This window comes from Procambarus clarkii, chromosome 68, assembly GCF_040958095.1.
Source record: "Procambarus clarkii isolate CNS0578487 chromosome 68, FALCON_Pclarkii_2.0, whole genome shotgun sequence".
Classification (NCBI taxonomy): Eukaryota; Metazoa; Arthropoda; class Malacostraca; order Decapoda; family Cambaridae; genus Procambarus; species Procambarus clarkii.
Genome location: NC_091217.1, coordinates 29,942,325 through 29,956,374, shown reverse-complemented (window position 1 = coordinate 29,956,374; position 14,050 = coordinate 29,942,325). Strand labels below are relative to the sequence as shown.

At 40.0% G+C, this 14,050-nt stretch overlaps 1 protein-coding gene across 1 annotated transcript; it reads left to right on the top strand.

Moving 5' to 3' along the window:
• Positions 1 to 729: 729 nt before the first annotated feature.
• LOC123747213 (uncharacterized) lies at positions 730 to 12,359 on the top strand. The gene is made up of 5 exons (XM_069311021.1): positions 730 to 896; positions 4,054 to 4,196; positions 6,754 to 6,933; positions 8,783 to 8,939; positions 11,324 to 12,359. Exons 2-5 carry the CDS (start codon positions 4,107 to 4,109, stop codon positions 11,329 to 11,331), a joined length of 435 nt encoding a protein of 144 aa, XP_069167122.1. The 5' UTR covers positions 730 to 896; positions 4,054 to 4,106; the 3' UTR covers positions 11,332 to 12,359.
• Positions 12,360 to 14,050: the final 1,691 nt, after the last annotated feature.

Here is a 14,050-nt window from a genome sequence, read left to right as displayed (position 1 = left end):
CCACCTTTTGGGTGGCTTCATCTTCATTTTAACACATTCAAACGGGAGAAATCTCCCGTCACGCAGGGTGTAGTCGCACCTCCACAGATCTGCAGTATCATCTATTGATACTGGTGATGGCTCAAAAGGGCCACCTCTTACTAGCTATTCATGCCCGTGCCACCTTTTGGGTGGCTTCATCTTCTTCATCTGTTTAAAACACGGGAGAAATCTCCCGTCACGCTGGGTGCAGTCACACCTCCACAGATCTCCAGTATCATCTATTGATACTGGTGATGGCTCAAAAGGGCCACCACTTACCAATTCATGCCCGTGCCACCTTTTGGGTGGCTTCATCTTCATCTTAGCACATTCACAAGGGAGACATCTCCCATCATGCAGGGTGCATTCGCACCTCCACAGATCTCCAGTATCAGCTCTTGATACTGGTAATGGCTTAAAATGGCCACCACTTACGGGCTATTCATGCCCGTGCAACCTTTTGGGTGGCTTAATCTTCATCAATCAAGAAGATACACCATTTGGTCACCACTTGGTCCGGGAGACATCTCCCGTCACGCAGGGTGCAGTTGCGCCTCCACAGATCTCCAGTATCATCTTTTGATACTGGTAATGGCTCGAAATGGCCACCACTTACGGGTTATTCATGCCCGTGCCACCTCTTGGGTGGCTTAATCTTCATCAATCAATCAATCACTTGTCAACCACAACACACTGAGCCGCCCCGAGGGAAGGTTTACGCTGCACCAGTAATACTCTACTAGCCAACAGTACAAGTCCTCTCTTTCTACAGTAACGTTGAGTTGTGAGTGTTAGAAGATGTCAGTGATGGTGGTAGGTGTGAGGGCCGGGCGCGTGGTGTCAGCAGGAGCCAGACACAAGCACACTCTCTGCAGGTAAGAACCTCTTATATCACCGTGTTGTTATCTGTTATAACTTACCTGTTCGTCCTTCTGTAAGTTGTGTATGTATAGGTGTGTCATTTTGCGTTATATCGTGCAAGGGGGACACAATGAGGTCATCCAAGGGTCGGTTAACACCAGCCTGACAACAAGAGAAGGTGACCCTGACCAACCTTGGGGACCGGATGGTCACGAGTTATTTCACATTACTCTGTATGATAAACATTGTGTGGTAGAAGAGTGGATTGTTTAGGTGCAGATTGTTCTAATGAGTCTAAATAGTTTAGTCTGAATTATGGTTGTTCACTATATTAATGTTCTTGAGAGGAAGCAAGCAAGGTGAAGGTAATGGTCAGATCGTACACACGTTTCAACAAACTAAACTTATTTTGGTTGACTTCCCGGCCCTTCCTCTTGGTGTCCCGGAGTCAGGGCCGGGAAGATTGATAGTTGAATCCATCATTTAACTTTCAGTGAATCATGGGTCCTGACTCAGAGGTGCTTTTTATCGATCTGCTGCAAGGTAATGTTAATTTGGTTGTCAAGATGAGCATTATTATTCCCACATGTAAGGTCCTGCATTTGTCTATATTAAAGAGCATTTGCCAGTCTTCTGACCATTTGTAGAGATCGTGTAGGTCTCTTTGTGAGGCTTCAATATAATTTGTTGATATTGAATTATATAAATTAATTTAAGAATTAATTTTTCTGCAAGCACATAAAAGGTAGAATGTAAAAGGAACATGCACGACTTTGTAAAAATTAGAAAGCATGTACCTGATTTTTTTTTTAAATGTTAATAAAAATACAAATTACTGTATATGAATTATATGTTGCTGAAAATTGCTGTAGTAAATGTTCCAAGTTGTGATCTTAAAATTATTCAGTAGCATTATAATCTCAATGTGTGCAAAAGAAGTGTTTACCTGTTTGCCGGAGAGCCACTAACACTAATGGACTCAACAAGGACAGGAAGCCGGCGGCTTGTTCAAGGTCCTCTCCCCATTTGTCTATCTTTTCCATTTGTACTTTAAAAGTTAACATTTTTTGGAGTTTTGGCATTTATGGCTTTGGTGGGTAGGTGGTTCCATGCCTTAATAACCCTGCTGGTGAAAAAGCATCTCCCGTTCTCGGTCTTACATTGTGGCTTGTTGAGCTTGTAACCCTTGTTCCTTACATCTGACCTTTCGGAAAAAACAAATTTGCAGATCAACATCCTTCAAATTGTTTAGTATTTTAATCATCATGTCTCCAAGGGATGTTCATCCCTGGAAGACTTCAAGGTCTACCCTTGCTGTAAAACAGTTAACATTCACATTCTGTAATCCTTCTGAACCTGATAACAGCTTCTAAACTTCTTGCTGGCATTTTTCTCCCAACTGCTAGCAGCAAAATGAATTGAACACTTGTTCATTAAAGATTGATTGATTGATGATGATTAAGCCACCCAAAAGGTGGCACGGGCATGAATAGCCCGTAAGTGGTGACCCTTTTGAGCCATTACCAGTATCAATAGATGATACTGGAGATCTTTGGAGGTACGACTGCACCCTGCGTGACAGGAGATGTCTCCCTCATTAAAAGAGGTGGCCCGTCAATATACTGCATGAAATGGACAAACAAATAACATAATAAAATAAAGAAAACTTGAACCAGCACTTGATCACAGATAACATAAATTGTAATAAATTAATCACTGTATACCAGACCTAAAATTGTCAGATTTATAACGCCCAGCAAAACAATCTACTTAACTTCAGCAGCTAAAACATCCTATCTCTCACAACTAACCACTCCACTGGTGGAGTCACTCCCCCTTACTAACTTGGAGAGGCACTCCTATGCAATTTCGCCAACCTATTGTATTCTAACAAAAGGGTAATCCTTACTAACTCGGTGACACTGCCATACACTATTTGACAGAGTATTAAATACATTAATATGTTTATGATAATACTTCCTAAAAGAGTCAGGATTCTCGGCCTCTGTATGCACACAATGTGTAATTTATTTACTAGGCTTCTGGTATTTGTGTAGAAGCAGTTTAAACACCTGACATTGTTCCTAGGGGCATGTAAGATTGCTCCTGCATACTATTATTCCATACATACTATAGTTATTGTGCCTGCTTGTCGACAAATCTATAGGGTTAGGTCTGCCTGACTGGGTGAATCCTCTCCTCCATCCACTGTCATGATCACCTGCCCAATCCTTGTTTTTAACTTTGTCTGTACAGTACTTTGTCTGTACTGGCCTGTGTGTAACTCCTTTAGTTTGTCTCGGTTCTTTGTTCTTTTGCTGTTCAACTGTGAAGTCTGGGGATGTGTTTGGCCGAGAAGCTATTTGAACTGTAGGATAAAAATATAGGATGACATACTAGACGAGGTAGCAAGATTCAAATTTTTTGGGCCAATTTGGAAAGTAGTAGTATGGTGGGTACTGTAAGAGTATAATGAATAGAAGAGTGGTATGAAAGGTGAAGAATATAATGAAAGTAGGAATGTTGTGGGGTAGTATTCTACTCCCAGTTGTGACAAATGGAATTTAAACTTTCTTATGGATAGGGGTAGTGCTAAAGACTACAAGCTATGGTAATTATGATTTTGAGAGTTGGCTGGTATAAGCATGTGGCATGGTTATGGTAGTGAAGTAGAGTATAACATGGTGTGGGGGGGGGGATGAATTGTGGAGCAAGTGAAGTGCAATACACCGTGGTGGTAAGAACATGGTAAAATACCTTAGGATCATTTACCAATGGTAAATAAGGGTGAAATATGGTAAAGGATCATACAGTAGGCAGACGACAGTTGTTTAGAAGGGAACAGTGGAAAGGTTTATGGAAAAAAAGGGCAGAGACCTTTAATAGAGTGAAAGGTTTGAGGAACTTCTGCTAGCATGCTCTAGCAGAAGTTCCTGGATAGGGTTTCGGGAATTCTTCTACTACCCGAGCCAGGCTCTAGATGTGTGCAGCATTTATTAGTCAGGTTAAGCTTTAATGGGTCTGGCAAAAAATTGAACGAGTATGGCTTTAAGGGGACCACGACAATCCATTATATTTTCTAACATATACCCATCATATAATAAATGTTTGTGCAAAGAATGAGTGTCTATACATCTAGTGGGATGTAACATTGAAGATTTCCTTTACCAGAACAACAGCAGCAGCAACAGCAGCAGCAACAGCAGCAACCACCACAGCAAAAGATGCATCAGGCAGCGAGTGGAATGACCAGTTTTCAACCATCACACATACCCATGCCAGCAAACGTAGAGGAGCTTCAGGCGTCGGAAAAGGTACAGTATGTTGAAGACATGGGAGAATTTAAGGGTGTCATTCAATTAACTCGACAGATGTGAGAAGTACTGTATTTATAAAGACTACCCTATAAAAAGGATTACAATAGTTAATAGTATAAAAGATTGGCTAGTTTCTTTCAGCTATGTATGATTTTATAATATTGTTGAGAACTTTATAAAATAATCCACCTACTGAATTTCTTCTCCAAAATGCACATTTCTAAATGAAAGAAATTTGAATTGAAGTTTATTGAATCGAGAATATATAAAAATATGCCCGGTAACCACCCAATTTTCACATTGAACATTTGAAGGTACAGATTGACTTGGTAATTGGGGTTGTTCTGTATGTAATTTAAAATGCATCTTTGCACAGGAACACACCCTATTGGCCTTTTTATACCCGTGTATCACTTCACAACATAAAGTACATTTGTGCTTGCCTATCAGTGTTTGGCTCTCTGACTACAAAGGGGATGCCCTGCCTACTAGCATTATTGTGCTGTACTTGTTGCATTATAGTTGAACAATTCTGACAATCGCATTCTTTGTCGAATCTGCTGTTAAAGTTGTGGATGGAGGTGGCTTCCACTTCATCTTCTCTCTGTGCATTTCACTTGTTGATAACCTGTATGAGTATTTCCATGCACTTTTTATTTTTGTTTACCAGCTTAAACTTGTCCTCTAATGTATAGTTAGAAAGGCTTGGTACTTTCTCCTGATAATTACATAATTACCTTGTCCTATTTTTTCTCAATTTAAAGAGGCTATCATTGTTCACCTTGTTTATTCCCTTCAGTATCTTGTATGTTGTGATCATATCTCCTCTGTTTCTTTTGTCCTCCTGGGTTATGAGGTAAACCTCCTTCAACATATTCTAGCTTAAGCATCTTGGCTCTGGAACTAATCTTTTGCAAACCTTGGCACTTTTTAAATTTTAGTTTTATTTGACAAGGTGTGTATTTCAGGCCAATGCTGCATATTCCAGCAGCAAAAGCTGTGTAGATTGCTTTGAAATAGTCCTGATTTAGGTTTCTAAGCTACTTACTAGTGTTCACCAGCATCCCATATGCTACCAAAGCCACCCTACCTTTGTGCGCCTCTGGTGATATTGTTGGACTCAAATGATATCCTCTCTCAAATCTTACTCGAATTCCTGTAGTTGCTTCCCATTTATGGTTATAAACATCTGGTCTTTTCTCCTTTTCCCCATCCTCATTACCTTACACTTAGTGGATTGAACTCCATCAACTACCGGTATGTTTTCCCACTCCTGGAGTTTGTAAAGGTCCTGCAACATTTTGCAGTTCTCTATTATTACATTCCTCATTAGCTTCACAGAATCTGCAAATAGCAGAATATATGAGCACACACACTCTTGGGTAGCTCATTAATACAAGTTAAGGACAGTAGTGGTCCCAGGACCAAGCCTTGGGGGATCCTACTTATTATATTCCTCCTGCTGGAGACCTTGCCTCTTGACGTTTTGCCTTCTGTCCTTCAGGTACTCCCTTACTTTGTTTAGTGCCTTCCCAATTACCCCAGCTGACATTTCCATCTTTTACGCCAGTCTTTTGTTTGGAACAACATCGAATGCTTTTGACAGTTTAGGAAAATGCATTCTACCCAGATTACATCTTTCCTGGGTAGATTTCAAATTCAATCAGGTTTGCTAGGCATGACTTCCTCCTCCTCAGTCCATGCTGACATTTTGTTACTAAAAGTTTAGTCTTTCCAGGTGCTCACTATTCTCTTCTCGATTAGTCTCCAGCACTTTATATTTACTTGTTATTGACACTGGTTTGTAATTTAGTACCTCCTGTCTGTCCCCATTCTTGTTGTGCATTTCCTAATGCCTGAAAATTTGATTTGTAATATATAACATTTAATTACTGTACAACAGTCATTGTTTATTTGTATACCAATCATGTCACTTGAGGCCTAGTCCCACTTAACTAGAGTAAATGTCAAAAGTAATAATAATTATTGTAACGTTTTGGTATAATGCAAGCCTAGCATTCCAAAGTATCATAAAGTCTTTGTTTTTCACTTGAGCAAACCTAATGACCAATCACTAAAATTTCATTCACATACCTACAAAGCCCATGAAGCTTGTATTAGTTTGACAACTACAGTATTAGTTGCCATTTAATTCTTCAGGTTACTTTTTCATTAGAAAGCCAACTCTCTCCTTACTCCTCTAATTCTCTTACTCCTGCTTTAATACTTCCACTTTTTATTCTCATATGAACCTTGCACATTGAACATTTTCTTAACTTTTAACCTTCCATTCTCATGGTTTTAAACTTATTTCCTTTGCATTTAACGAGGACTGAAAATGCCTACTGCAATTTTTGTGCCCAGGCAGGTCAAAGCCCTAGGTTCAAGGGTAATTTTCCCATATAGAAAGGTATATGCTTTCTGATAATTTTATTATTCAGCAATAAATTGTAGGAGAGGGGGGAAAAATAGGTTTATGAATAACATAGGAACTGTGCTGTGCTGTAATTGAATAAAAGTACAGGTATTTGGTAATTTTCTTTCTCTTTTGCAGGCACGTTTCTCTCCTCGTCGCAACAGAGATGTTTCTTCACAGTTGAACCAAGTGGGCAGCTTGTTTAGCTCAGGGTTCATGGGCAACCAAGGGTCACAGAGTGCCTACAACCGTGGAACACTGCCTGTTGACTCTCACGTTGATGTTTATGATGCACGCATCACAGTTTCTTTGTCTTCGGTGAGTTTGATTTATACCTAAAGTAAGATCCTTATTGTATATAATAGTCATTCCTTAGACACCACATAGAACTGAACCATGTAGTAAGTATTTATATTTGAAGAGTCCTTGTTTGAAAGTTTATTTTTGGGAAAGTTAAGAAAGTTATACACAACATAATGATGCAGTAAGGCATCTCTGTGAAGCTTTTTTTTGTTTTTTAATAAGTTATTTAAAATTCAAAAATATTTAAAGGATGAATACTACATGGTAAATTGGGCACCACTCCTCATTTCCTTAAATGTGAATATCCTTGTATTACTTTGGTACACCACAACCAGGCATATGCAAATGCCTTTGGGAAAAGACCTATTTGGATGCAGACGAGTCAAAAGATTTGGGTGGTACTGGTTTAACATTTTTTTTAATTTAATATTCATAAATGTTCATGTACATTTATTGTACTTTAGTTTAGCTAATGAGCCATGGTAATTTAGGTTATAAAAACTACATAGTGGGTATCCATTATCTATATGGTGTAATGGAATGATGAGCAGGTGAACTGCATATCGCTTGCTACACAATTCTTGTGACCTTTGAGAGCATAGTGTAACAGATATTCTGAGTGGCAAAATGTAAGCTCAGGAAAATAAAAAATACAATTAAACTAAGGTTTTCATACTGGTGATATGAAATGCCCAAGGGTAATTATTTATACTTGAGTGAAACATTAAGTATAAATGGTTAAGTATAGTGATACTTAACCTAAAAATGTGCATATGATGAATCCAGAAATGTGTCACAAAAAAATAAAATGCAGTTAGCCTGCAAAATTGGTCCTGGGTTCGATTCCTTGGCAGTGTGGTGTTTGGGCTCATTTTGGGACTTAGTGTTGGAGGTTGCATTCTGGGATATGTTAGTAGGGTTATATGGACTTTTACACAAGTCAAACGGGTTTCTGTTCCCAATAATGTTAAATGGTGATTTTCCCTTACATTATTTAATATTTTATCTAATTATTATTTGTCTTTTACCATCTCTTAACTTAAATATAGACACTTGTTTCACACTGGTTCTGGTTGGAATACCTCCCACTTGCACAAATTTTGCACAGCATTGCATATTGATCTTGACCCACAAAAATTTTTCTAGCTTCTCGTGCATATTTCACTTCATACACTTCTTTCTTCACATAATCAAATCACTCCAGTTTATCACCTTCCCTTCACCTCTATGTATGACTCGATGCCCACAAGGCATTTGAGAGGAACAAACTTGTCTCTGAACACACCCACCAAGACATCCACATTGCCTTTTAAGCCTTGCACACCCCCACTTTCCAACCACTACTTTGCATCCATTCACCACTTGAATGAAGCATGAAATACTTGTTGACCAAACAACACAATAGAAAGTGAAGGGATGACGACGTTTTGGTCCGTCCCGCACCATTCTCAAAGCGATTGTGATGAGGCAAAGGCAATAAATAGGCGAGAGAGAGAGGAGAAGAAAATCTTAGAGGAAGAAAAAGAAAGGTAAAAGTTATGAAAGGTAATGTGTAATAAAGGGGATAGTAATAGGAATGAGAAAGGGATCGTAAGAGAAAACATGGGACAGAAAAAGGAAAGAGAAAGATGAATGGAAGGGTAAGCTTACGTTAGGTCATGTTTGTTAAAACGTTTCCTTCACCACCTTCCCTCATCACAATAGACTTGAGAATGGTCCAGGACGGACCGAAACGTCGTCGTCCCTTCACCTTCTATTGTGTGGTCTGGTCAACATACTTTAGCCACGTTATTGTGACTCATCGCCTGCATAGAGAAAACTGTATTTTCATTCTGGTTTAATTAAATTTTTTTTATCTTTTCAGGTGATGCAAACAAATGTCCCCAAGCCTTATGGAATTTCAGGGAAGGCCCCAGTTCATCTAAACATGCTTGGTGGTCAGTGGGCCCAGGATGACAAGTATGTCTCTGGTGACCTCCTCGACCACCACCACTCTACCATCATCTTGAAGAAAAACCCAGGTACTGCCCTCATAACCTTTGGCAGTTTGGGACTCGGATCCCTCGTGAAGCGTGTTGCTCTGTTAAAACTGAGTGGACTTGATTATAGAGGTCTGGAGACTGTGTGTGGCAACAGTAGAATAGACTATTTAAACAGTCGACGGTTTTCTTCGTGTGCTAACAATGTGTGTACCCCTGTTCTGTGTACCCATATGTTGAGGTGAGAGATTGCCTTTGCACCCAGGCCTCATCTTCTTCGGTGAAGGGCACGAGATTTATCTTGCAGACAGTTTTTCATTTCGGTGCTTGACAAAAAGGGTGAAGCACATTACAAACCTCCAAAACTGTGCTGCAGGTAGTATGTCCTGTTGCTTTGCAATGTGTAGCAGCACCTTGGAACTGTGTAGTGCTTTTCCTGGGCAGTAGGCTTTCATGGCATTTTACTGTGTTCTGGTGCTTTAAAGTGCATCTTGGAAACTCGTTACTTTTTTTTTTTCTCCTGCATTTCTGCAAGTTTTGTGTTTTCTTTCATTGGCTGGCTCTCTGCTGGTGCCTTCCTTCCCATCTCGCCTTTTTTTTCCTATGTCCCTAGTATTGTGGTGTTGGACACTGGACATAGGTTCTCTTCTGGCCTCTTATAATTTGGTCCTCCCCTCTGTTCCCATTTGTTGCGTGTCGTGTGCATTACTGGATGACCTCTTTTGAATCTTGGCTTGTGTTGGTGGTAGAAACCTTATTTTAGTAACCATTTGACTTTAGTATTCAGTGTGGATCTGATGGAATTTTAACGAGACTGCAAATTTGTGCATGCAAATTTGTGCATGCAAGTGTGTGCGCGCCCCAGTCTGTGTATCCCCATTCCATGAGGACGGTGCTGTGCATCATCTTGGATTGACTATGTACCAATGGGTGTCACGTTAAGTTTTCTCTGTTCCAGATTCTTCTCTTGGCCCTCCTTGGTATCCCAACTTGGTTCCCTTCCTTGTCTTTCTCCTCGCTTAGGATTTTGGGTGTCTGTATCTTATGGCTTCCTGGGCAGTTTTCTGATCCTAGTGTTGTTTCTTGGCCAAATTGATTCACAGTACTATAGGGGAGTATGTTTTCAGAGGTCTCTCTCTCTCTCTCTCTCTCTCTCTCCCTCTCTCTCTAAGTACATTATTTGTTCTTTTGCTTATTATTTTCTTATGGCCTTGTCTGGTCAAGTGGCTTATTCTGACTGTTACTACATCCTATAATGGCACCTTGGTGGTGCCACTATGGCTTAGCTTTACCCCTCAATTTTTTATTTCTCCATTAATAAAATTTGTTAGCCACCTTCAGCTTTGGTTTCATCCAGGGACAACCTTACTTTCTTATGGCCAGTTCAGCCCTGGCTCCTGATTTCGGTGTGTGACAGCTCCCATGTTCCTTATTTTTATTTCTTTACGTGGCTCAGCAATTTATGCTCAACATCATTGCATCATATATAATTGCTTTGGTAGAGCTACATCTTGATTTTTGGCTAGATTTTTCTAGTTGTCTTTGAAGCTTGGCAGCCTTTTTAAAAAAGCAAATCATTGCTGTGTGCTGTTGATGCCCACTTGGGCATTTGATAACGTGCCTGTTCTTCGTCGTGGACAATTCAGATTCGTGCCTCTTTAGATGGTTAGTTTTTTCATTAGTACATTGTTCAAACTTTCAGGCAAGTACGTTTACTAGCTTTCTGGTCTTGGCTTGTTTTATCAGGAGATGCTTTTGTGCATTTCCTTCTTGTTTTATGCTTGGAATGAGAAGACTTTGTTCAGGCTCGATGCATTCAGTTACAACCATGAACAGTTATCTTCAGGCTTCTCAGAGTACAGTACTGTACTACTTTTGAGCTCTTCCTGATACATTCAGATGACATGTGGCATTGTGTAAAAGGAATCCTTATGGGTGACACACACATTGGTTGAATTTTAGTGTAATGTTATGAAGTGAAGCTAAAGAATTTGATTTTATTTCAGTTTGTAAAGATATTGGTAAAAAAAAAATTCTATGTATAGCATCAGTAAAACCACTTGTTCACCATCTACTTTAAAATAGTCTGTTAGCCGAGTTGTTGGTTCAGTGGGGTTCCACTGGCACACTGCTGCTTAGTGCTATATAAAATACATTGTGTACAAGATTGTGTGTAATATTTTGACAGGCTACAACAGCAGAATTTAGAATGAATTAAAATTCTTAATATACTTGATGTACAGTATTTTCTCCATTTTTTTCCTTGTACTCCATACTTCAAAGCATAGACTTAGTCTGCCTTTCGTGCAAAATCTATTGTGTTAGAACATGTTAACGGTTGAGCTAGGCTGGGTGGCAGCTGTTTGTACTAGTCTTGACCTTAATATTGGACCTGTTTATTTAATTTATTTTTTCTTTATTTTCAGTGGAGTAGATATGACGGGGTTGATAAAGAGTTTAGGCATCAACATAGGAAGGGTGACCGAGGGAGCTGCTGCTACTGTGGGTTGTGAAACTTCGGCCTCCATAGCAGCTGCACCAGAGGAACCTCTTGGCGAGGTTGCAGCCACAGAAAGTCTTCAAAGGGGAGACGTGGCAGAGGCTGTTGCCGCTGAAGTAGCTGGTAGTGCTAACAGTGTAAAAGTAAGTGCCGTAGATTTGAACACTGTGAGAGCAGCAGGGGCTGCCACATTTGTAGTGGCATATGCTGTGCATAAGGTGTTTGCTCCAGCACGTATAGCTATAACACTTACCGCCACTCCATTTATTGTTAGACATCTACGAAAAATTGGATTTTTGAAACCACCCAAACCTAAAGCAAGTTACGGCTTTAAAATTATAAATGCTGTTAAAAGCATTGGAATAATTCTTAATATTAATTTTTAGATTGAAATGGTCATTATTCTGATGAATTAGTGGGATATACAAAATATTGGCAAATTCTGTAGTCCTAAAATTGTAACAGTTGTAAACCTAATTTGCTCAAAAGATTTGCACATTAAATCTAAGGCTTATTGTCTCTTATTCATTAAAATAAGCCTTCATTACTTGATACACATGTTGGCTTGCAGTACTATATAGGGTTTGTAATTTATAATTTTATATCAAACGTTCTCTTGAAGACATTTAGTGCTTGGTGATGGCTTGTAGCCTCTTGTTGCACAGACGTCCGTTGAATGAACTTTATTGTACTAAATTGGGACCATGTTCAGAAGTTTCTGATGATTTGAATGTTTATTGATTGATCTCTGCTTCTGTGGGTGAGCACAGTTGTGTAATTTTAGCAAAGATTTATAATTTAGGCAATTTAAATTAAAATACTGTACTGTAATTATGAATTGTTTTATTTTGGTTACGAATGATTTCAGGGTTGTGCTGCAGTGTGGTTGTTTCTTTGATGCTATATAATACATGTAATACTGTACTATAATGAATGAATGAAAGAGATATTTACAGCTTGTATATAGTTTTTTATTTAAAATGTTAAACCTTTTCACTATGACACAGCTTTTTTGTTTCTTACTCAAGAGCCAATGCTTTTCAACCTGATGAAATTGAGAAAGGGGTAAATTTGTGATTGACTTTGAGCAAATCTGTGATGTATATAGCTCTAAATGTGGTACTTTTTGCTCTTTACACTTCTGCTGCTGCTGTACAGAGTAGACAGTGGGAGGCTGTATCGACTTGATTGACAGTCACATAAGATTAGTGTATGAATAGCATATGGGAGGCACACAAAAACTCAAGTGATGTCTCTGACTAAGATCTTATGGTGGGGCATTCACTACTGTCAAAAATTTTACTTTACCATAATATTTATCACATGAATCCATTGTACTTGACAAAACTCCATGAATCTGTATGGTACTGTGCTGGAACAAAGGTGGACTACTTTAAGAAGAAATTAGAAAAGTTCTTGCAAGAAGTACTGGACCAACTGGGCTGTAGTGGATATATGGACCTATGGGCAGCTGCAAGCAACAGCCTGTTGGACCAAGTTATCACAAGTAGAGACTAGTTTCATGCCGGGCTTGGGTAAGTAAGTAAGTAATTATCAAAAGAAGGCATCAAACCAGGAAGGCTATGTAGCACCATCAAATACGCAAAATAATCAGAGGGCGCTAAATATCACCAAGGATGCCAATACGAGAACAAAAACGCATAAGGCGAACGATACCAAAAGTATCCGAGTCACCAAGAATTCTATCGAGGGACAGGTGACCGCGAGGGGCGGTCGGAAAGCAAGACACACGCTCGTCCTGGAAGTCAGGACATTCAAGAAGGACATGCACGACCGTAAGAGGGACAATGCAACTAGGACAATAAGGAGCAGGGCGGCGCTCCATCAAGTGACCATGGGTTAAGCGAGTATGGCCAATATGCAACCTCGCCAGAGCTGTTTCCCACCGCCGGTTACGGTGGAAGGAGGACGGCCACGAGGAAACACAACATTTAAGAGTACGTAGCTTGTTACCAGTAACAGACAACCAAGAAGCCTGCCAACGGGTATGGACTGAGGAATGGATAACCGGGTAAAAGTCGGAATATGGAATGCCTTTACGAGAGATGGGACGAGAGCGGACAGCTTCCTTGGCGGCAGCATCCGCACGCTCATTTAAAGACACACCAATATGACTGGGAACCCAACAAAACTCAACCGGCTTAAATTTACTGTGAACAAGAAACAGCCAATGCTGGATCTCGACAACTACTGGATGAACCGGATTAAAGGACCCGAGAGCCATGAGGGCACTACCAGAGTCAACAACAACTACAAAGGAAGACTGACAACGAGAAAGCAGGAGACGAAGAGCATAGAGAATAGCATAAAGTTCCGCTGTAAAGATGCTAGTCTCTGGAGGCAAGCGACACATATAAGTGCGATCAGGAAAAACAACAGAGTAGCCAACACCGTCCGCTGACTTAGACCCATCGGTGAAGACAGAAACGGAGCGGGAGTGAGAAGAAAAGTGCTCGAGGAAAAGGCGTTTTAGAACCGTAGGAGGGGTAAAAGCTTAAGTGATACGGGTCAAGGATGTACAAAACCGCGGAAGAGGGACCCTCCACGGGGGCAAAGAAGGAACAACACGAGGAGAAACATCAGAAATACGAACGGAAAGAGAATCCTGTAGGAGAGATAACCGGACAGAAAG

Excerpts from the sequence above, each read along its gene's own strand:
- LOC123747213 (XM_069311021.1), top strand. The coding sequence starts at position 4,107 with ATGCATCAGGCAGCGAGTGGAATGACCAGTTTTCAACCATCACACATA. Across the intron at positions 4,197-6,753 it reads AGCTTCAGGCGTCGGAAAAG|GCACGTTTCTCTCCTCGTCG; the intron begins GTACAGTATGTT and ends TCTCTTTTGCAG. Across the intron at positions 6,934-8,782 it reads TCACAGTTTCTTTGTCTTCG|GTGATGCAAACAAATGTCCC; the intron begins GTGAGTTTGATT and ends TTATCTTTTCAG.